The 24,486-nt window shown below is 36.0% G+C and overlaps 1 protein-coding gene across 1 annotated transcript in view; it reads right to left on the bottom strand.

Annotated features, from left to right (window-relative positions):
• Positions 1-8,938: 8,938 nt before the first annotated feature.
• LOC115301917 (transmembrane protease serine 11G-like) overlaps positions 8,939-24,486 on the bottom strand; it is a 37,106-nt gene continuing 21,558 nt past the window's right edge. The window contains exons 7-11 of the mRNA XM_029951935.1: positions 17,397-17,435; positions 16,268-16,439; positions 15,014-15,273; positions 11,596-11,738; positions 8,939-9,097 (exon numbers count right to left, since the gene is read on the bottom strand). Of these exons, the coding sequence (XP_029807795.1) occupies positions 8,939-9,097; positions 11,596-11,738; positions 15,014-15,273; positions 16,268-16,439; positions 17,397-17,435 (773 nt within the window). The remainder of the gene's footprint in view (positions 9,098-11,595; positions 11,739-15,013; positions 15,274-16,267; positions 16,440-17,396; positions 17,436-24,486) is intronic.

The following is a 24,486-nucleotide window of genomic DNA, read 5'->3' as shown; positions in this document are numbered from 1 at the left end:
TCATGAGAGTTGCCCTTTCACTCTGTTGTTAGCATTTTCTGACATACAAAAGTTTTAAATTGTGATGTAGTCCAGTTTGTCAGTTTTTTTCTTTTGGTGCTTATTTTTTTAGTGTCACATCTAAAAAAATAATTGCCTAATTCAATATCAAGAAGTTGTCACCTATGTTTTTTAATCCACTGCCACAGATTAAAATAACACCTGTATGCATTTGACCTACAAATCTCTAAATATTTGCTATAATTCTTCTACATTAAAGTTCTGTCTCCTGCTCACACTGTGAACTGTGTGAATCTGTTTCTGAAATCTTAAACTTTATATAACTGAACAACATATTGTGCTCTGGTTCCTTTCCATCCATTTCTGAGTATCCCACATCAATTGAATTGTCATGACCTGCACTTATTCTTTACAAAATCTTACTTACACAAGGATCTACACCCCACCTCTCTTCCTGTTCCTATTGAACTGGGTCACAAAATCTAACAAGTATCTTCCTACAACAATGAATTCCAACAGTTATTTGGGATGAGTGGAGATAAAGCCGTGGAACCATTTATTTTAAATGAATTTTATGCTGAAGCTAATATGAGAAACAAATTGCTGTGAAGCAGTTCTGATTGATGTGAGCAGGTCATATCTGAATTCCAATTACTCAACATTTCTGTAAATCTTGATAGATAGTCCTCCTCCAAGAGGAGACTATTTGTCATGCTCCATGCTAAAGAAAGTGCATGGATTGATTGAATAGTAACCTAGGAATATTAGAGGCATAGCTATCATATTGTCCACACTTAATTAAGTAGACCAAAGAGAATGTGCTAACATTTCAATCAAAGTTACCAGTTAGTGGAGTTAGATGCAAGTATTCGTTATAAATATGACAATCTGTTTAAATTAGATTAATACATAAAACCTTTCTCTCCTTGTTGCCTATTACTCTGAGAGATGAAATCTATGTTGGTTATTTTGCATAGATGCTAGAGTAATCCATGACTGCTTTTCTAACAACCTCTGGCAATTTATTCAAATGGAGAAAAGCTCTCCTACCTTTGGCAATTAAATAGAGATGGGTCATTGATTCTGCAGACGGTGGGGATGGGCAGCATTACTTAATAACATATTGTTGTTTTTCTTTCTGCCATGAATCTCCTACTCTCTTAGCTAAACTCTTGTCAAATGAAAAATTCCTATGTTCTTGATTTTTGGTTTGTACTTGAAATCATAAGAAAAATTAAAACTTTTTTAACTGATCTAATCTAAAGAAAATGTACTGGGATACAATTTAAAAGTGAATTTATATGTGATGTGAAGTGAATTGGAAGTCATCATACATGCATATGTAATTTAATTAAAATTGGCTGTGAATACCAGCAATCCAAGTTCACATCCGTGCCTACACCTGCTATTATTCCACTTGTCTGTTTGGTGTACAGTGATGATTTACTTTTTTTAAAATTGTGTTTCTCTCAATACTGGTTATTTGAACATTTGTCTAAATGCTTATTAACTTTTTGGTTTTCTTTTCTGTAAATTGCTTTTTCATATCCTTCCTCATATTTCTTCTGAGATTGTTCTTTTTTTGTTGAATTGCAGGATTATTTTGCATATTCTAGTATCTTTTCAGTTTATATATCTTAAATATTTTCCCATTCTATCCATTGTATTATATACTTAACAGAAGCAGTGAACAGTCAATTGTATTTGTTATTATTATCTTTTGCCTTATAGTTAATACTCTCTATACTTTGTTTTGACAATCTATTTCTTATCCTAGGCCACAAAGACAATCTCCTTTTTTTTTTTTTGTATTAACATTATCATTTTTTCCCTTCTCATATCTCTAATCCATTTTTGGAGTCAACTTCTGTGCATATTTTTATTTCTTTATTTATTTTAAAGTTTATTTATTTATTTATTTATTTAGAGAAAGAGAGAGCAGGGTAAAGGCAGAGAGAGAGAGGGAGAGAGAGAATCCCAAGCAGTCTCTGCACTGTCAGTGCAGAGCCTGACATGGGCCTTGAACTCACAAACTGTGAGGTCATGACCTGAGCCAAAGTTAGATGTTTAACTGACCAAGCCAGCCAAGCACCCCTGTACATATTTTTAGGCAAAGGCCCAGGATGGTGACGATAATGGAAATGTGTCTCTTGGACCCCCTGCTTTGCAGATATAATTGACAAATGGCCCCAGTTGCTGTGCTCAGAAACATCCACTGCATTCATGGAGGCCATGCTTCCTCTAAGCCTCTCCCAGCCTATAACCATGCACAGCAGAGAGAGTTAAGTCAAGTTCACTCCTGAGAGATGTGGGACTTTTCTGATGGGAAGCTTTGATTTGAGGACTCCCCATAGGCTTGGTCAAATTTTCCTTCCTTCCTTGCTACATAAATAGGGAGCAGACCTGAACTGTATTCTCTAGGGTCTCTTTGACTCTTCCAGGAATGATTCCATTTTCTTCACTGAAATTTCCCTCAATCTCTCAAATCACACCTAGAGGTTTGATTGAATGGTCTGCGAAAATTTAGGACTGACTAACTCATGTCATTGTCTGTTGGGTAAAGAGGACACCACCCTAAGAACCATGCAGGGCACAGATAATCCCTGGCGTAAGGTGAGACTTGAATTGCTGAAGATGGCACCAGCGGTGACCAGAGAAAACTTCCTGGTGGGAGCACCATGGCAGCCATGGTGGTTCAGACCATTGATGAGGCAAGACGAGAAGGAGGAGTGCTCTAAAGACAGTGGAGTTGGCTGGTTACTGCTAAACTGCATGTTGCCCTACAGAAGGATAAGGAGAAACTGAGAGTCATTTATTATCAATTAAAAGCTATGTGAGATCACTTACAAAGAGGCCCTAATCTTCTACAGAGAAATAGTAAACATGGCTCAGCATCAGGCTGAAGACCGAATAGTTAGTTTCTTAGAATTTGAATGCTTGGGCAAAGCAGATCTGCTATGCTTCTTTAGGTCAGAGCCGTGGTTTGGAAAACCTAGCACGTTGAAATGCAATTTAGAGTTAAGTGAATGGATATCTTTGAGGATATTGTTCTACAGATCCTCTGAATCCTGAGGATTTGCAGTAGTCCCTCACTCCTTAGTAAGAGCCAGCCCTTCTCCCATGCTGCAAGATACTGGAGAGGGCTTTCACCACAAGCCCTTTCCCCTTCCTCAGTTGAAAATCTGCCAGTAACTCCACTAGAACGTGTTGGGTCTGATAAGGGAGGAAGGAGACTGTGCGCTTGAGGGACTGTGAGAATTAGTGGAAAGAGTACTCCTGTTCCTGGCGTTGGGTATGAGTGTGCTTAATGAAGGAGGACTGAATGGAAGACTGGAAAAGAATTCATTGATGTTCTCAAAATATAGAATTAACACTCTGGCAAGGACCCAAGGAGACTGGGAAGACTTGCTTCTGGGGTAGCTCTTAACACCTTGTGGAAAGAAATAGCCAAGGCTGAGGGAAACATAAATGTCCCAGTGGTCCTGGCAGACAGTGGAGGAAGAAATAAAGAGGCTGAGGGAAGTGGTCATGCTGGAATGGATCTGTCATGTGAAGCCAGAAGACCCTGCAAGAGATGTGCTTTATAGGAAGGCAAAGACGAAACCCCATTTACCAAAGCCCTAGAAATGAGCTGGTGAGAGGGGCTCCAGCATAGCTAAGAAGTTCAGGGGTGGCTTTCCCCCTGTGGGTGCAGGCTGACCACACACGGAGCAGCTACAGAGCTGGCCTGGGAGGGAAGCAGCACTGGAGGAAACCAGCTACTTAAGTTTTAATGCACCCGTCCTTGGGGTTTAGAGGAATGAGCGTGAGGAATATCTGAAAGCATCCGATCAGTAGACACTTTTTCTAGAGCCTCCTACCCATAGTAGGTATTTGCCCTGATACTCCCAAAGTTAGTAGTCCGGATTGCTGTGATTAGTTTCTGGTCTGAAAGGCAGGCGAATGTATTGTTAAGGCAATATAGGGCAGGCAGGGTATTGGGGGGCACAAGAGTAAAATGTAACAAGTGTTTCTTTGACCTTTTCTTGTATTCCACTTAAGGCATCAGCCACCTACCCTCCCTACATAATTCAGTTCAAGAGAGCCCAGTCTCCTAGCTGTTCACTTTTATTATCATTTGCTGGCCTAGAACCCATGTTTGCTTCTTTCATTATAGTTTATCTGATTTGTTTGATTTTGAGGGAATATATATATTTTATGCTAGTACACTATTTTGGGAGAAACAAAAGCCCAGACACTATGTATATATATATATATATATATGTATATATAGACACACATATATATTGCATAGGCATGTATGCATATATGAATATGTGCATATAAAATGTTGCTATTTTTTAAAAAATGGGTAAGCCCTTTATAAGTGAATAAATATATATGTTTGTATTTTTATAAACAGAACAATATGAAAGGATGTATACAATTTTTTAAAGTTTATTTATTTTGAGAAAGAAAGAGAGTGCTAGGGATAGAGAGACGGAGAAATAGAGAATCCCAAGTAGGCTCCACAGGCTCTCAGCACAGAGACTGATGCAGGACTCAATCCCACGAACCATGAGATCATGACCTGAGCTGAAATCAAGAGTTGGATGTTCAACCAACTGAACTACTTGGGTGCCCTAAGGATATACAGTTTTAAACTTTGATTACCTCAGGAGAAAATTGGGGAAAGATTGCCAAATTTTTTTTACTACTGTATGTTGAAAAACTTATGCAACTTTAGAGCTTGAAATGCAACTACAATAAAAGTATATTTAAAAAAAATTATATAGACCAGGAGATGGCAGCATAGTAACACATTTGGTCTATTTCTTGCCATGTTTTTAATGAACATAGGTTTGGATTATAGTGATCTGTTACTTCTACATTCCTTGGATTCATCTATAATAAACAATATTAACATATTGCACAATCCAGTCCCTGTTTGACTTGGGTTGGCTTCTTGCTTAAAATATTACTTGACATTTTTAATTTTTGTGACTAAGTCATCTGATGCTCCCCCATTATTTGCTACTCTTTTATTTGGTTGCCATTAATATATATTTCTGCATTATAAGAAATTAGCTGTTGATTTAATTTTTTTTAGGTTAAACAAGTTTATTTACTATAGGACTTCTCAGAGGCTTATCTTGATGGTGATTGTAGATCTCTTAGAGCAGGGATAATTCTTTTTTTTTAACTTTTTAAAAGTTTTTATTTAAATTCCAGTTAGCTAACAAACTGTAATATTAATTTCAGGTGTACAATACAGTGATTCCATAATTCCATTCAATAGCTCGTCTTCATCACAAGCGCAATCCTTAATCCCCATCACCTATTTCACCTATTCCCCCACCTCCCCTCTGGTAATCATCAGTTTGTTCTCTATAGTTAAGAGTCTGTTTCTTGGTTTTTCTCTTTTTTTTTTCCCTTTTGCTTGTTTGTTTTGTTTCTTAAATTCCACACATGAATGAAATCATTTAGTATTTGTCTTTCTCTGACCAACTTAATCTTGCTTCGCATAATACTCTTTAGCTCCACCCATATTATTGCAAAAGGCAAGATTTCATTTTTAATGGCCGAGTAGTATTCCATTTTATACACTATGCCACATCTTTATTTATTCACCAGTTGAAAGGCACTTGGGCTGCTTCCATATCTTGGCTATTGTAAATAATGCTGCTGTAAACATCGGGATGCATGAATTCCTTTGAATTAGTGTTCGGCTGAGGTGGGAGGGGGGAGGGGAAGGGGGTCATTGTCATGGAGGGAGCAATTGCAAGGAAGAGTGCTGGGTGTTATATGAAAACCAACTTGATAATATACCATTTAAAAAAAAGAATATAAGAACACTAGCTGTTGATTTAAAAAGCAACATAAAACTATTTTTTATTCTTTAATATACTATTTATTGAGGAAGTTTTGGGATCTTTGTCTAAAGAAGGTTGAAAATCCCATTTGTGACCACTTCAATCTCCCTATGGGTCTTTGGGCCTGATATAGCTTATACAGAGAACCTTCTCTGCTAGTGGGTCAATGACACTAGAGGAAGAAGAGTCTGGAAGTCACCATGCTATGCATAGCCAATCACACTACCCAAAGGCTCTGTTACTTTTAACAGCAATTATCAAAAATACCTTTACCTCTTTATGTTGTCTTGAGAACAAGACTTGGTTTTATAGACAATCAATGTCTACCCAATATCTAGAATATCCAATGTCTGACACATAATGTTTCAAAAAAATGTTTATTAGGGGCACCTGGGTGGCTCATTTGGTTAAGGAAAGACTTCAGCTCAGGTTATGATCTCATAGTTCATGGGTTCAAGCTCTGTGTCTGACTCTGTGCTGTCAGCTCAGAACCTGGATTCTGCTTCAGATTCTGTGTCTCCCCCTCTCTGCCCCTGCCCTGCTCGTGCTCTGTTTCTCTCTGTCTCTTAAAAATAAATAAACGTTAAAAATTAAAAAGAAATGTTTTTTAGATGAATAAGTGATTTATGTAAGTAGTTGCATACAATGCTGTAGGCCAGTGATGTCCAGAGAACTTTTATGATGTTGGAAATGATGTATCTCTGTCCTACCCAATATGGTAGCCATTAGCCTTATTTAACTCTTTTGTATTAGAAATGATATTAGTATAACTGATACTATTATAAAGTTCAATTAAATGAATTTTAATTTACTTAATTTTAATTAATTTAAATGTAAATAGTCCCATCTGACTGTGTCTACCACCTCAGATAATACAGCTTTTAGTGCATAGTGGTGCTGTACGACTTCCTATTCTCCCCTCTACAGTGTTAGTGAATGAGGGACTGAGCCATTCTGCCTCAGCTGAATATGTAAATCTCCTTCTAGTCAGTATCTATTTATTCATTCTGAGAATATTAAATAGAATATATATATGGTATGATTATGTAGGATTTAGGTATTTGACAAATCTCTCTCTTAATCTTTATAGATTAATCTATATACACCAGTTGACATCTATCTATAGATAGACATCTATCTCAGTAGATCTATATAAACAGTCTCCTTCACCCAAACAGGTTCCCTTTCCAAATGATCCTAATTTGGTTAGGACTGTTAGATAGGAGTGTGATCATCATAGGTGGTCTTCTAGCATTCTCAACACATTTGCGTTGTAAGAAAAGGGAAAAGAAAGATAGTCTCAGACCCATGTAAGGAAATTGTGGTTGTAAGATTTTTAACAGTGACGTTTTCCCTCTGACTATTGATCCCATGGCAGTGGTTCTCAGGTAGTGGTGATTTAGCCCCACAGGTGATGTGGGGCAATATCTGGATATGTGTGTGGTTAGGACAACTTGGTGGGAGTCACCACCAGTGTCTAGCAGAGGTAGGGAATGTTGCAAACATTCTACAGTTCACAGGATAGCTGCCACCTTCCCCCCACAACACGGAATTATCTCTGACTAATATCAGCAGGGCAAAAGTTGAGATGTGTAGAGCAATATACTGATGATTCAAAAAAATTAATTTGAGTTTGTTATTATAAATATATTTTAATGTATACAATATAATATTATGTATGTGGACTAAGAGAGACTCTCAGCTGATATAAAACACAAGAAAATCTTAGCACAGCAGTTATTTCATTAACCAGATTAAACATAATGGGGGTGGGGAGGAACAAAGGTTTAGAAGCACAGAAAAAGTTTGAGTTTTGTTGAACACTAGTCCATAGTCATATATAGTGTCAGGAAATATACATTTAAATACGTATGAAAATAACTATTTTATCATATAAATTCAATCTCTTCAATGATGCTTTCTGGATTATTTGAATATTCTTCAAAAATACTCTACTTCAAAGAATGCCAGCCTTTTTAACAGTAAATTTAAATATTAGGCAATAAAATCTTTTCCAAAATCTTGTATCATATTGGTTATGAATACCTAAATTTATATTGGCTTCTCATGTAAGTGATTTATGAATATCTAATTTATATTGGTTTCTTATTCTGTGGGTCCTTTACTTGTTCTGAAGTTGATTAAAAATCAAGCTATTTAGAAAAAATGGAATAAGATATAATAAAACAGAAGTGAAAAGTTAATTTATACAAAGTGTAGAACCTCTCTCATTTTTAGAATTGGGAAGTAGCTCCTCAGAGTCCTTTTCTCTTCTCACTTTTACCTAATAAACAGACCAAGGAACTTTTTAAAAATTTTATAAATACAAAAAAAAAAGTGCATTTTAGGTAGTGTAGAAAAGAATCTATGCTAGGCAATGTTTTCAGTTTTCCTGTCTGGTACAAAGATTTATTCATTATTCCAAAGCAAATATTAGGTAGTTGTTTAGAGTTTAAAATCTGCACTATCATGTCGATGGTTTTCAAGTCTTAGAGAAAGGTAAATGTGTATTGAGGCCAAAGGAGAAAAAACTGATTGGAGGGCCATCTCTTAAGTCCCAGTTTCACGCCTAGTGCCGCTCCATCATTTGTGTTCACATTGGCCAAAACTAATTACCTTGATTTGTCTAGCACAGTGAATCTACAAATTCTTAATGAGGATTATTTGGTGAGGAATATAAAAACTGTGGAGTCAGGGAAGGGCAGCGTGCCCTGTCAGGGAAAAAAAATAGAGAATGCTGAGCCAGTTGGTACTTGTCTGATTAAACCAGATTGTTCTAAAATGAGAAACCTCATTTTAGATGAGTAGGAACTCAAAGATGATCAAGGAGATCCTGGGAGACATTTAGCAGCAAGGGGAGATCATTGTGGAGTTGACACATGTTGTGTGTTCATGGTTAGCAAAACACTTCAGATGATGTAAAAGAAAGCCTGCTTTCCTCATATTTAAGGGGAATGTTGTCCATTCATGCTTATTTGCATCCTGAACTCTATGACGGTATACATGATACAATATATACATTCTAGCAACACAATTTGCTAGTGACCACATTTACATTTTGGATGTACAGATGATTATTGATTGCATTAGACGTTGGTTTTAGATTTAATCCAGTCCCGATAACAAGTCACTTTGGTATAAAGTCCAGGCTTGTTTTCCTTTCCGCAGTCTATTCCCCAGCTTACTATCCCAATAAGATACCAGTTCCTATCCCGTGCTATAACCAGAGGTCCTCCAGAATCCCCCTGTAGGAGAAGAAATGGACATTGTCAATGCAATAAATAAAGGGGAGTAAAAACTGAAAGTTAGTGAGCATATGAATGTTTGTTAATATTTTAAATAAAAGTACGTAGGAGTGCCTGGATGGCTCAGTTGGTTAAGTGTCTGATTTCAGCTCAGGTCATGATCTCATGGTTTGTGGGTTTGAGCTCCACGTCAGTCTCTGCTGACAGCTCAGAGCCTGGAGCCTGCTTTAGATTATGTGTCTCCCTCTCTCTCTCTCTGCCCCTCCCCTACTCACGCTCTCTCTCTCTCAAATATAAAATAAAAACATTAAAAATATTCAAAAAATAATATAAATAAAAAGTATGTAAAATGAATTCTGTTTTTACTTACCATTGGTATTAGTATCACAATTGAGTTAATTGTGTATTTATCTCTGTTTTTATCTTACTACTTCTGCTTACGTGTTAATATCTTTACTAGAATAGTGTGCATAAAGCTAAGGTTTCTTTCAATTTTACCCTTGTGTAGTTTTCAGTTTTGCTCTATCTAAACAGGGAGCACAAACTGAACCTGAGTCCAGGTGTACAATAGTTACATAAGTGATGATCTCAGAGCTCAACTACATGCTCAATCTATGCTCCATGAAGCATCTTCTGTTAGCTAGATATAGTCACTTTCTATGAATTTGGTTTTTTAATTTTTTTAATGTTTATTTATTTTTGAAAGAGAGAGAGCACGTGAGCAGCAGAGGGACAGAGAGAGAGGGAGACAGAATCCGAAGCAGGCTCCAGGCTCTGTCTGAGCTCTCAGCACTGAGCCCAGTGCAGAGCTAGAACTCATGAACTGTGAGATCATGACCTGGGCCAAAGCCAGACGCTTAATCAACTGAGCCACCGAGGTACACCATATTTGAATTGCACCTTGTTCTATTTACAACAGTTGATAGGAAGGTGTCCTGGATGGTATATTGTTGTGCAGCAATAGGTATGTGAGGAGAAGGTATACAAAAGGCACTCCAGGCAAATGCACATTTTTTATTACTGACAGGCTTTTGTTTCCAGACTAAGGTTTATTCCCTAGCGCTCGTGAACTGGTTTGAAGTGTGTGAATCCTGAGGACTTACCTGATATCTTTAACCCAAGGTTTAGACAGGTGATTTTAAATTTATCTTTTAACAATGAACCTATATGGAAGCCCCTTGGGGACTTATTTTATAAGAGAAATGATCCTGCTTGAAGCAGGCCTGGGATCCTAGTTTTGGCTCTTAGTTCCCTTCCCTTCTTTTTCCATGTACGCTTCAGGGTTCAGTGGATAGAGTGTGAAAACTCTGGTGACTGAAAGCAGTCCCCCTTTCCTGTAGGACCGCATGCTAATTTAGGTCCTCAGTAGTTTACTGTGCTACTGGCGAAGGAAGCATGGGCGCATGGGCCAACGGAAAGAGAACATCTGCTTTTATATAGACTTTGTTTCTGCCCAAAAGTCATGTGATTCTGTTGTACTGTACACCACCTTGTTTCTGCTTCTCCTCAGGAGGAAAAATGAGTGGAAGGAGATCTTATATTCCAGAATATGTGGCCAAATCCTAAGTTTTTGTTCTTTTTGTTGCTTGTTTGCTATATTATTAGATTGTAAATTCATTGTGGATTCCGTGGAGGCTTTTTTTTTTAATGTTTAGGTTTCCTTTAGTAATTTCCACATTGCCTTGCAGTTTACAAAAAGGAATGAATGAATAAGTGAATGAATATTTATTAAATTACATTACAGCCAACCAATGACAGATCAATAGTGGCACCTTTGCATTTAAGTAAAGCACTCATGTGTGTCAAATTCTCAAAGCATTTCCTCATCTTTTAAGAATTGCTGAACTGTTGGGCCCAAGTTAAAATCCTCATTATTTTAGTTACTTATTTTTAGTCCTTTAAGTAGCCTAAAATTAGAACTGATATTTTCCTTAAATGCTTAATAGTAAAGTTTTGTATGGTTTGGGGAAATGCTACTTATTTAGTTTTTATATGATTTGTGAGGCAATACTTTAAAAGAATAAGTGTTGATAAATATATTCTTTTCCCAAATAGAGTAATTCTATCTGGATGTAGACTGCTAAAGGTCAAAAGCATTAAGCATTGGTGGAATTATGGCCCTGGCCATGGAGGGATCTGCAGACTCCATTCCATAGGGACTTACAAGTAGTAGGGATCAGATACCTACTTGGTTGTTGTTGTGACTTCAAACAATGATTGTGTGGCTTGCTGGCTTGGTGTCTATTATCTATTTCTAGTCTTTTTCTCTAACCAAAGCCCTAATTTGCAACTGATCATCATTTTTTACATATGGTTCTGGACAATAGTAGGGTATTAAATAAGGAGTATTTCTTAAGGTTCTCCCATTCCCTCTTTTTACTCTCTTTTTTCCTCCACAACTTAAGTTTATGGAGTGATATGAAGTGACATGGGTCTGTGGTCATTGAGGCCACCTCCATACAACACACTCATTTTTGTGGATTTGAGTCTATTCTTACCTCACAGGCATCTCGTTTTCCTGTTAAGAATCCAGCACATATCATTCCTGATGATACAGCACCACCATATACATTAACTTGATTACATACATCATTACTTATGATCTCTACTTCAACTTGTCGCAGAGTATTGGGAAAGGGACCTAAAGAAGAAAATAATTAATAGATGAAGAATCTTTTACATTGTTGCTTATGTTAATTAATTGTATCTAATAAAGGATGTATTGGTGATAAAACATATGTCTTAAAGTTGTAGAACTCTGAACTTGATGACAGTGCTCAGATTCAAGTTATATTTCTTGCATGCCTTCTATGTGCTAGGTACCATTCTTGGCACTTTTACTTCCACTATCTTATTAATCCTGGCAACAACTAATAAAGATGGATATGAATATTCTCCTTTTCAGATGAGAAAACCAAAGCTCTCCTGGTTATGAGTCCCGCTAGGATCACATAACTAAATGGAGGATAACGTTAGATGTCAACCCAGGGCATTCCTCACCACCTCCAGCTGGGATAATCTGTCATACTTTTCCTTATCTTACCTGGAAATCTGCCACATCACTTTAAAAAGGACAGCTATAATGGGAATTGAAAATCCTTTAGGAAGAGCAGTATAGAGGGAGGTTGTCTCATCAGAAAGTAGTTTTAATGCTGAATAAGTGGAATCCTACTGCTTCATCAGAAAGACCATATCTACTTTGATAATAGCTCAAATGACCAAAACAAATTCCAGGGTAAGTAACCAATACCAAAATAAGACATAGATCATGTTTTAGTAATGAATGATCCACACATTCATTGATTTGTTGTTATATGAAAAGTACTATTTAATTGTGTATTGTACCATTTTAGTCATTGTATTCTCATTACCCCTGAACAACTTTTATTTTAAAAACTGTATTAGTCCTTCATAGAAAGATGGGTGGCTCTATTTATAAAATGTTCAAAGACAATTGAGATGAGGAAGGAGGACAGTGCCATCAATTTCACCAACAAATTAGGGTAATTCTGTGCTAAAGACTCTAGGTGTAGAGGCAAAACATGTGAATTTGAACATTTCACAATTTATGTGCTATTTAGCCTTGGACAAATTATTTAATTTTACTAAGCATCATTTTACTCAGCTGTACAAGGAGAAAAATGATTCCTATCTCACATGTCTGTTGTGAGGATTAAATAATAATTAATGTTGGGGTACCTGGGTGGCTCAGTTGGTTAAGTGTTTGACTCTTGATTCCGGCTCAGGTCATAGTCTCACAGTTCATGAGTTTGAACCCTGCATCTGACTAGCACTATCAATGCAGAGCCTGCTTGAGATTCTCTCTTTCTCCCTCTTTCTCTATCCTTCCCCCACTTATGCTCCATCTCTCTCTCTAAATAAACTTAAAAAAAGTTAATGTAATCAATTATAATAGTGCTCTGTCCCATATTGAGATTTTAGCCAATGGAAGCTATTGGCGTGGATTGTAGAGTACAGGGTTACATATTTATAACCTTCATGGTACCAAGCTGCACTTCAATGTCAAAGATGGCTAGTGAGTGCTGGAGCTCTTATAAGAGAAGATCTAGGTTTCCAGGGATTTTGTCACTAATTGTAAATAAATCTAATTCTCTGCATTAACCCTAGTAAATTCACTTACCTACGATTGACCATCTTGCTAAAAAACTAAGCCTAAATCCTCTACAGTCATTAAAGGTTATCTAGGATCGAATACATTTCTTTACCATTTTTAAGCATTAGAGGGTCGTTATATGACAATTTTCATTTTTTATTCTTTTTGAAATGGTCCTAGTGAAAGAATCTGCTCACCATCTATTCTTTATACAGAATTTCAGAACAGGCTAACCTCTTTGTGTAGATGCTGCAGCAATATTCAATACTATCTGTTTTGTCCTCATTGACATTTAAAATTTAAATGTATTTCTGGGTTTTAGTCAACTGTATTTAAACTATTTATAGTTTCTATATGTGTACTTTTATGTGTTATGTTAATTGGCCTAGGATGCCTAGTTTTAAATTTCAAATGCTTATAATCCTTTAATCTCAACTTTAAAAAAGTCACTTCAAGTGCTTAACAATATAACAAGCTATTTTACATTATCAACTATTCAAGGAAGAAACTATCGAGAATAAGAAGTTTCTGTTTTAGAAGCTGTCTTGTAACAATATTTCTAATTAGATGTGATTGGGTAAATTTGGGGAAATAGGAGAATAAAACCTTAGTCCTTGTCTCTGTTTCAAAGTACAGAGAAAACCATGATCAAATATTTAATCCTTAAATTTAGACTCATGTCTTACAAATTTATAATGTTATTTCTGGAAAGTATGCAACTTGTTAGAGCAGATAGATCAATATGATTAGTAATCTGCACACTATTGGGCACTGAATGACTCAGATGAAGTCCCAAATCATTCCCAAACTACTACTCTGGGAGGAGGTGGTATTAAATTTAATTAGGGTCTAGAGGAGGTGTGGTGGTATTGCCCTAGTGGTAGATGCTTTCCATTTCTACTCCCATCAGTAAGTGGCCTTCTATTCCCAAAGGATTTGATTCCCCTTCCCTCTCCTCATCATTGCCTATAGAACAAGGTAGATTCCCCAGAGATGAGGAAAAGAGCTCTCAGATTATAATGACAGTATAACAACCTAGACTTAATGTCAGAACTTTGGAGTTCATATTGAAGGGAAGCAGATTTCTATAAAAACGAAGTGACAGACACCTAGTACATTGCTCCATAGATACATGGATCAGTGGGGTCCCATTTAATATTTAGCATCGGGCATGACACGTAAATTGTTTGCTTAAGAAAAAAAGTTGCTTAAGGCTGTTTTTGTTAAGTTGGATGACACGTTACAGAAATTTATCTTTATTACTGCTCACAAATCACATACTTTAAGAGTCATGCAACCATAGCAGAGTCTCTACATATCAAAGACAGCAACATGGGGCTCCTGGGTGGCTCAGTTGGTGAAGCATCCCACTTGGGCTCAGGCCATAATCTCACAGCTTTTGAGTTCAAGCTCTATGTTGGGCTCTGTGCTGACAGCTCTGAGCCTGGACCTTGCCTCGGATTCTGTGTCTCCCTCTCTCTCTGCCCTTTCCCTGCCCATGCTCTGTCTCTCTCTCAAAAATGAATAAACATTAATTTTTTTAATAAAAAGAGAGATAGCCACAGAAAGAAGCAATATGAAAAAATATGCCTTAATAATTTTTGAAAAGAAAGTTATAACTAGCTAAAAGTTATAGTCAAAGTAACCAATAAAGAAAGCATCAAGCATAGATACTGCATAATAGTAATAGCCAAAGTTTTCATAAATCACCATATCTGTTTTTTTTATCTTATTTTCTGTCTGCATTCAAATGGAAGATAGGTTTGGAACTTTTGCTTAGTTCTTTTTACCAAGATACTCACCGTTAGCTTTTAATGCTCCCCATCCAGTGACAAACACTGAACTCTGAGGCAAGACTTCAAAAGAAGCATCTGGGAGACAGACTTTGCCCACATCATTGGAAAATAGGACGGGGGTGGAAAGTTTCACCACAGCGATGTCATCGTCGTGCTTATGGGGAGCGTAGTTTTCATGAATGATGATCGAATGTATCTTTCTTCTCATCAGAGGAGGGCTGAGAGTTGTTCCAAAACTAGCCATCCAGAGTTTGGGGTTTTTATAACTGATCACAGATTAAAAGTATTATAGTTGATTCATTTCTGATCTAAAATCACCCAGTACTCTGAATCAGCATGGGACATAGAGGTGGTAGAAGGGCAAATTGTTTAAGGTGAGAGTTGATTGGGGTCGTCCCACCCTAGATGTCTCCCCCAGGACTGCTCTGCTTCATTTAGGTGATACAACCCCCCCCCCCCATTCTAAGGTAACTTAATTATTCCCCTTGAAGGGGAATTTGTATTTTCTAAAGGGAACAAAATATTACTGCTATTTTTCATTATAAAAGAAATACAAAGTAGTTGAAAAGACTATAAATAAATAAAAATTAGACATATGTGCCCACATAGGTACATATCTACACACATTATACCCTCATATGCATGCAGTCATATAGATATATGTACAGCTACGGAGCGAGAAAGAAAGGGAGGCATAGGAGGAGAGGGAGAGGTGTCAAACTGAAGTCACGCTTTATACATTGTTTTGTCACCCTTTATTTTTAGTTAACATTTTACCCAGAATATTTTCCCACTCTGTATGAATTTCACTAGAGTTACTGTATCTCATTATTATCTCCATGTATCCCATATGTTACATCTTCAAAAAAGATGCAGTAATTAAAGTGCGGCACTGAAGACATCCATACGGGATAATCTGATGTAAATTTGTGCGTCAAGATACTATTAGCAGAGTTTAAAAATCCACAATATATCCTAGGAAAACTGGAGAGTGAGCTTAACTTCTGACAGTGATGTCTTGTTCTTAGTTAAGTTAGGATTGATGGAGAGCATATTTTCAGTTGCAGCTGAAGATTCTCTAATTTTTCTACTATTCTTTAGTAACTGTCATTTTTTCCTAAGCCTGCTTCACAATCATGAGTTCCAGTGGGAGGCCTTAGATGCTCATAAAAGAATGAAAAAGGGGTGAGAATTATGAGAAATGAAGGTGAGAAAAGAAGGTGAAATTGGTTCTCCTGCTGGTATAGACCGAGGACTTACATGTCAAAGCAGTGAGCAGCAGTCAGGAGCCACTCCTCACTGATCAAAGACGCGCCGCAGAAATGGATGCCGTCCATCTGCAGGCTGGCTTGCCATGGCCAATCGGCTCGTTTTGCAGGATAACCTCCAGCAATTCTTTCCATGGATGGAAACTCCCTCCCTCTACCACAACCTGTCAGAAGGAAATAAGATAGTTTTATTTTATTTATTTTATTTTATTTTTTAATTTTTATTTTATTTTAGTTGACACACATATGTATACATCCACACACATATATACTCTCATATGCATGCAGCTATATAAATATAAATATTTTTATTTTAGTTGACACACAATGCTACATTAGTATTAGCTGTACAACATAGAGATTCAACTTCTATGATTGTGCTATGCTTGCAACAGTGTAGCTATAAGATGGTTATTTATAAACAGAGTTTTAGACATGTCAAGGAATGTTGAGCACATAGTTAAAGATGGAAACAGCTATCGGTTTGCCTTGCCTTCAAAACGTAATCAAAATTATGTAATAGAATGATGATTATTCACATCGGAAAAAGATTAGCTTAAAAAACTATTTAATATCCTCCCTGGTACATTAAAAGCAATTTCAGTTTAAAATTTGTTGTTTCTTATCTTTCTAGGTCATTTTCTTATATTACAGCAATTTACTTCAGTGATAGTTGACAATTCTGAGTGCAAAATGTATACTACTTCTTGCAGAAAAATACTGTTGGTATCCTTAAAATATTTGTCTAATATCATAACCATTACCCTACTGTATCAAGTTCACCTATTAGAGTAAATGGGTATTATTTAATTCTAAGCAAAATTTTCTACTTTAGAAAGTGAGTCAAATAAAAATAAATACAGTAAAATAATAGGGAATTGTCAAAAGAAGTTATCAGAGAAACTTTCTATGAGGAATAGGAAGTTATTTCCAAGGAGCCCATATAGGCATTACCAATTATTATTAAGAATTTTTCCACTTACAGAGTGTTAAATGATGTGTTGATTCAGAGATATTATGTATTTTTGGGAAATAGTAAAGCTGGTGATAAAGAAACTCTAGCACTATTTTGAGTTTTATCATTTGATTTACAAACATTGCAGTGATAGTCTCTAACTTACAGCTGTTCAGAATGTGGTCTGCTTGTGCTTCATTCATATCTGGAAAAAACCAAGAGGATTTCTCAGCAGTAGAACAGTTATGATTTTGAAATACTATGCCTACGTGACATGAATGTTTCTGGTTGGGATGAACTGAAATAGGACATTCTTAATTTTATATTTTCTTTTCTTTAATTTAATAATTTAATTTAATTTTATTTATTATTTTTTTCTTTTATAGTTTATTGTCAAGTTGGTTTCCATGTAACACCCAGTGCTCATGCCAACAAGTGCCCTCCTCCATGCCCATCACTCCCTTTCCACTCTCCCCCACACCCATCAACCCTCAGTTTGTTCTCAGTATTCAAGTCTCTCATGGTTTGTCTTCCTCCCTCTTCCCAACTACTTTCCCCCTCCCCCTCTTCCATGGTCCTCTGTTAAGTTTCTCCTGTTCCACTTATAAGTGAAAACACATGGTATCTGTCCTTCTCTGCCTGACTTATTTCACTTAGCATAACACCCTCAAGTTCCATCCATGTTGCTACAAAAGGACATTCTTAATTTTAAGGCAATAAAATAAAATGCTATAAAGGAAGAGGCTGGATATAAACTAAACCCTTCTTCAGAATATTAATGGACTCTGGGAAAATCCTGGCTTATAATTTTAAAATCATCAGCATAGAGAAGGATATTCTTTGTCTTGAAGGAGAACTACATCCAATTAATTTAGCCAGAGCAATTTATTAAGATGCAAGTCAAACAGAGGAGGGTCTAGGCCTACTTTTACATGTGTACTGTTACATGGTGGACACCATTTCCTTCTGTCCTCATTCACACATTAGGGGTATGGTAAAGGCACTAAAAGCATATTAGATGCCTGACATTTCCACAGAGGCTCCCAGTAGATTACAGGTCTACTAATGTACTAATGGATCTTCAAAATATGTTAGTCATTTTATCATAAAGTAAAATAGAAGAAAGCATGCATGGTCAGTGGCTGCTCCACAAAATTATATGAATTGTTCCTCATGCCAGATAATATAATGAGCAGTCCAGATCCACAGTTTTGTTAAGATGAAAACTAGTGTGGAGTTTGGGTAAGCTTGAAAATTAATGAATCTTTCAGACCCTAAACTCAGATTGAGTTCACCGGAAGGGAACTAAGCTTATGTTTATTAGTATGTTTATTAAAATAAATCCCTTCAAATTAGTTTTGCTAATAATTCTCTAGTGGCTTCTCTGATCTTTATAATAACCGAAACTTCCTACCTGGATCTGTATGACATGGTCCCTATTTATGTCTTTGTTGAACTGTTCTTACTTTTAGCCACTGGCCTTTCTGTTTCTTGACTGTGCCAATATGTTCATACAGTCTTTATTCTAGTTGTCCTTTCTGCAGAAATGCTCTTCCTTTGGCCATTTTTATGGTTGGTTCCCCATTGTCATTCAGAAATTAGCTTAAAAGTCTTCTCCTCAGGAGGGCTTTCCATGACAAATCAAAATAGCCTCCCATTCTCTATCCTCTTTATGGAAATTCAGATTTTTGATATACCTTCTGTTTACCTACTTTTTAGTGGGCCATTGTCTTTCTTATTCCAATTAGAATGTTCTATGAGGACAGGTAATTTAGTTCCTGGCATGAATCGGTTCTTAATAAATACTTGCTGAATGAATAATGAGCAGTAATGATAACTGGTAATTTACTGAGTCCTTCCTATGTATCAGGGACTATGACAAACTGCTTATATCCTCCCAATAGTATTATGAGGCAAAACTATTAAGGACATCATTTAAATACTTCTTCAGGTAAAAAGCTTATTCTATAACAATTTCACTTTAAGGTCAATTACATTCTAGTGTCACCTTCTCTAGGAATGGATCAATGAGAGGAATGGAATTATAGCCAATTCACGGGTAACTGTAGACTAGGCTTATTTCTATCTGTGGCAACTACTGACGAACTTCAGAGATGACACAAAATCTACTATCTGAACATTACCCGGCAGATGTGCTCCACCTGTAGGACAGAAGTTAAATAGCTCCAGTTCTGGAACAAGACTAAAATTCACTTTTCTCTGCTCTTCTCCTATAACTAACTACCATTAAATATCCTGAAAAATCATCTAGCAGATAATGGTAAAAGAATTCTTAAAGCTGGAGAAGGAAGGTAAAATGGCTAGAGACTACAGTATTTGAAGGGCAATGTGATGAGCTTCCTCATCTTTTCATCTCACATCCATTCTGGACTGGGGACCAAGAAAGGCCTGCAATCTGAAACCATCCATAGGCATAGACAAAAAATCCCAAGAAAAGTTTACTCTCTCCAACCAAATACTGGGAAAGAAGAAGCACAACAGAGGCCTAGTGAAGAGTCCAAATTTCCTGCTTCACAACACAGGATTGGCTATCCATTTTACTAGCAACAGTAACAGCAAGAAGCCCTTGACCATCCCAAACCCCACTTCCCAATCAGGGCACCAGCTTGCAGACTGACACTCACAGGGACAGCATCAACCTTTACCTCCCCAGTTCAAGCCTATCACACCCTTATACCAAGGATGGCCCAGGGACACAAAGCGGCTGAGAGAATCCTGTTCTACTCTCACATATGTGGCTGGCAGCAGGACTTGAAAGGATGTTCCAAAAGACTAGAGTAAATGCTGCAAGGACTCTGAAAACTAGATTGTTATTGAAACAACAAAGGTTGGTGAGAATCTACACTCCAAACCTAAATAAGTTGACTACCTGCTATAAGAATTAAATAGGATCAAGAGTCTCCTAACGTAAACACAGAAATGTTCAGGATACAGACAAGTTACTTGGCCATACTGAAACCCAGAAAACTATACCAATACCAATACTGAGAAAATAATATCAACCAATACCAATACTGAGATGAATAAGAAGTTGGAAGTATCTGATGTGGATCTTAAAGCAGATGCCAGAAAAATAATTCAGCAATCAATTACAATTTCTTTTGAAACAAGTGAAGAAATAGAAAATCTAAGCAAAGAAATAGAAGTTACAAAAACCAATTGTAAAATTATAGGACTGAAAAATATAATTAATAATAATAATTATTATTATTATAAACCCTGATGGATGGTCTTAATAATAGAGAGTCAACATGAAGGATAGAGTCAATAAACTTAAATTAAATAGCATTTACTCAAAAGAACAGAGAAAAAAGAGACAAAGCAGAGAAAATCTCAAATAGTAAAGACTCAAGTCTACACCAAGATCTATTTTAATTAGGTTACTAAAAACTAAAGACAATGAAAAAAATCTTAAAAACAGAAAAATGATATATTCCCTACAAAGTAACACCAATTCAAATAACAGCAGTTTTCTCATCTGAAACTATTGTGGACAAGAGGAAGTGGCATAGCATTTTTCAAGTTCTGAAAGAAAAAAACTATGAATCCTATTTTCATTGAAACTGTATTTAGAAATGAAGAGGAAATAAAAGTATTTTAGAATGGAGAGAAACTAAAAGAATTTGTTTCTAACAGACCTACTCTTGGAAAATGTCTAAAGGAAGCTCTCCAAACAAAAAGCCAATGATAATAGAAGGTGGCTAGCACCTTCAGAAAGGAAAGGAAGAGACAGAATGTGTAAAAACAGAAATAAACATAATAGACTATTTTTCATTCATGGGTTTCTTTATTTATGGTCAAAGTAAAAGACGTACCACCATCTCATGTGCTGAATGTCTACAGAAGAAATACTTAAGAAAAATATACCTAAAAAATGGAGAGGGCAAAGACCAAAATGGAAGTAAAGTTTTTATACTTCATTTGAAGTATTGACATCAGTAGGCTGTGGCTAGTACATGTGTGTATGTTAATACATAAAGCAACCACTAGGACAATTGTACATATGATAAACTCCAAAACATTACAAATAATCAAAATGGAACTCTAAAACAATGTTGGTGTTACTCACAGGGAAGGAGAAAACAAGGAGCAGAGGAATAAGACACAGCACAAATAGAAACCAAATAGTAAAATGAAAGACCTAAGCTCTAATGTATCAATAATTACTTTAATGTGTGAATAATTTAAATACATCCATTAAATTTTTTTCTGTTTATTATTATTTTTGAGAGACAGAGAGAGACAGTGTGAGCAGGGGAGTGTCAGAGAGAAAGGGAGATACAGAATCTGAAGCAGGCTCCAGGCTCTGAGCTAGCTGTCAGCGCAGAGCCCAATGCAGGGCTTGAACCTACAAACTGTGAGATCATGACCTGAACTGAAGCCAGATGCTTAACCGACTGAGCCACCCAGGCGTCCCTAAATACATCAATTAAAAGAGAATGGCAGAGTATAATTAAGAAAACATGGCTCAACTATTTTCTTTTTACACTGAAATTTCTAAATTGAGAATAAAAGGTTGGAAAAAGATATATCATACAAATAAGAATCCAAAAAAACCAGTAGTGGCTCTATTAATTTCAGATAAAGTGGACTTCAGAGAAAAGAAAATTACTGGGGACATGGAGGGACATTACATAATGATAAAAGGATCAATTTACTAAGAATATGTAGCAACTTTAAATGTATGTTTACAAATAGCAGAACTTCAAAATATATCAAACAATAACCGAGAGAACTGAAAGAAGGAATAGACAAATTCACAATTATAGCTGGGACTTCAACATCCTCTAATATCAACAATTAATAGGATTACTAGACAGAAAATCGGCAAGGATATAGAATTAAATAACACCATCAACAACAAGATCTAATTGACATTTATAAAACACTCCATTTAGCAATAACAGAAAGCACATTCCTTGCAAACATCCACAGAACATTCATTAAACTGGACCATATCCAGTGTCATAATCTTCTGCACATTAGAAGAATTGAATCAGAGTATTTTCTCTGTTCATAGTGGGATCAAATAGAAATCAATAACAGAAAGGCAATGAGAAAATCTCCAAATAGGGGATTAAACAGCAGACTACTAAATAATACATGGGTCCAAGAAGAAGTTCCAAAGAAAATAAAAACATTATATAGAACTGAGAGAATATGAAAATACAACATACCAAGTATTGTGGGATGCATGTAAAGCATTACAGAGAGGGAAGCTACAGTACTAAATGCTTATATTAGAAAAGAGAAATAATCTCAAATCAATACTCTGAGTTCCTAACTCAAAAAAGTTAGAAAAAAAAAAAACCTAGAAAAAGAAGTGTAGGCCTAAAATAAGGAAGAGGAAGGATATAGTGAAGAAAAAATCAATCAAGATCAGAATTTCAATCAAGATTTAAAGCAGAAGAATAAAATAGAAAAATCATTGAAGCAAAACACACTGGTTGTAAGAAAGAAATCAATAGCGTTGATAAACTTCTGGAAGACTGATAAAGATAAAAATAGAGAAGACACAAATCACCAATGTCAGGAATTAAATGAAAGGATATCACAAAAGAGCCTGCAGTCCTTAAAAGTTAAGCAAAATAAGTCAAGCAGAGAAGGACAGAAACCATATGTTTGCACTCATGGATCTGGCAGGAAAGCAGGAGAAACCTGATGGAGGACCAGGGGGACGGGAAGAGGGGAAAGAGAGTTGGGGAGGGAGAGGGATGCAAAACTTGAGAGACTATTGAATGCTGAAAATGAACTGAGGGTTGAAGGGGGAAGGGGGGGAAGTGGTGGTGGTGATGGAGGAGGGCACTTGTGGGGAAGAGCACTGGGTGTTGTATGGAAACCAATTTGACAATAAACTATTTTTTAAAAAGTTAATTAAAGAATACTTTGAACAACTCTACATTCATAAGTTTGACAATTTAATAGAAAAGGATGAATTCCTTGAAAACTATAAGCTACCAAAACTCAACAAAGATGGTATAGATAACCTGAATAGTTCTACTATTAAGGAAATTGAATTTGTAATAAAAGATTTTTTAAAAACTCCTTAGGCCCAGATGGCTTCACTGGCGATTTTGGCAAAACATTCAAAGAATTAACACCACTTTTACATAATCCCTCCTAAAAATGATAAGAAAAGACAACATTTCCTAATTCATTTGATAAAGACAGTATTACCCTAACACTGAAACTAGGTAAGAAAAAAAAACAGAGTAATATCTGTCATGAATTTAAATGAAAAATTCTCAACAAAATTTTAACCAATTGAATCTAACAATGTATATAAAGAATAATACCGAGTGATGAAGTGGGTTTATTCCAAGTATGTAAGGATAGTTGAATATTTGTAAATCAATTAATGTAACCTACCATATCAACAGGCTATGGAATAAAATTATACGATTATGTCAATTGATACGGAAAATATATTTAACAAAATTTGGCACCTCTCACACCACCACACCCACCTATCATAGTCACAAGAAAAACATTAAAAAATAACAAGTGTTGATGAAGATTGAGAAATAGTAGAACCTTTATACGTTGTTGGTGAGAGTGTAAAATGATGCAGCTAATGTGGAAAACAGTTTATAGTTTCATAAGAAGTCAAACATAAAGTTACCATATTGCCCAGCAATTCCACTCTTAGGTATACACCCAACAGTATTGAAAACTGATATTCAAATACTATACACCAATATTTATAGCAGTGCTATTCACAATAGCCAAACAATGGAAACAGCACAAATGTCCATCAACTGATGAATAGGCAAACAAAATGTAATATATCTATAAAGTAAAATATTATTCAGCCAAAAAGGAATGAAGTATTGATAAATCCTAAAGCATGGATAAACTCTGAAAATATTATTCTAAGTGAAATAAGCCAGATTCAAAAGTCTCATATTATATGGCCTCATCTATATGAAACATCCTGAATAAGTAAACTCATAAGGACAGAAAGTTAATTAATGGTTGTTAGGGGCTGGGGGAAGGGAGAATGAGTGACTGCTTAATTGGTATAGGATTTCCTTTGAGGTCAGGAAAATGTTTTGAAACTAGGTAATATGGTTTCACAATATTATCAACTTAATGCCACTAAATTGTACACTTTAAAATGGCTAATAATAATTTTATGTTATATGAATTTTACCTCAAAAAAATCCAACATCCATTGATATTTGTCCATTAAGAGGTATTTTCTTAACTTCTTTGATGAGAATTTACCAAAAAAA

Source organism: Suricata suricatta, chromosome 1 (genome assembly GCF_006229205.1).
Source record: "Suricata suricatta isolate VVHF042 chromosome 1, meerkat_22Aug2017_6uvM2_HiC, whole genome shotgun sequence".
Classification (NCBI taxonomy): domain Eukaryota; kingdom Metazoa; phylum Chordata; class Mammalia; order Carnivora; family Herpestidae; genus Suricata; species Suricata suricatta.
This window is presented reverse-complemented; position numbering and strand designations above follow the sequence as displayed.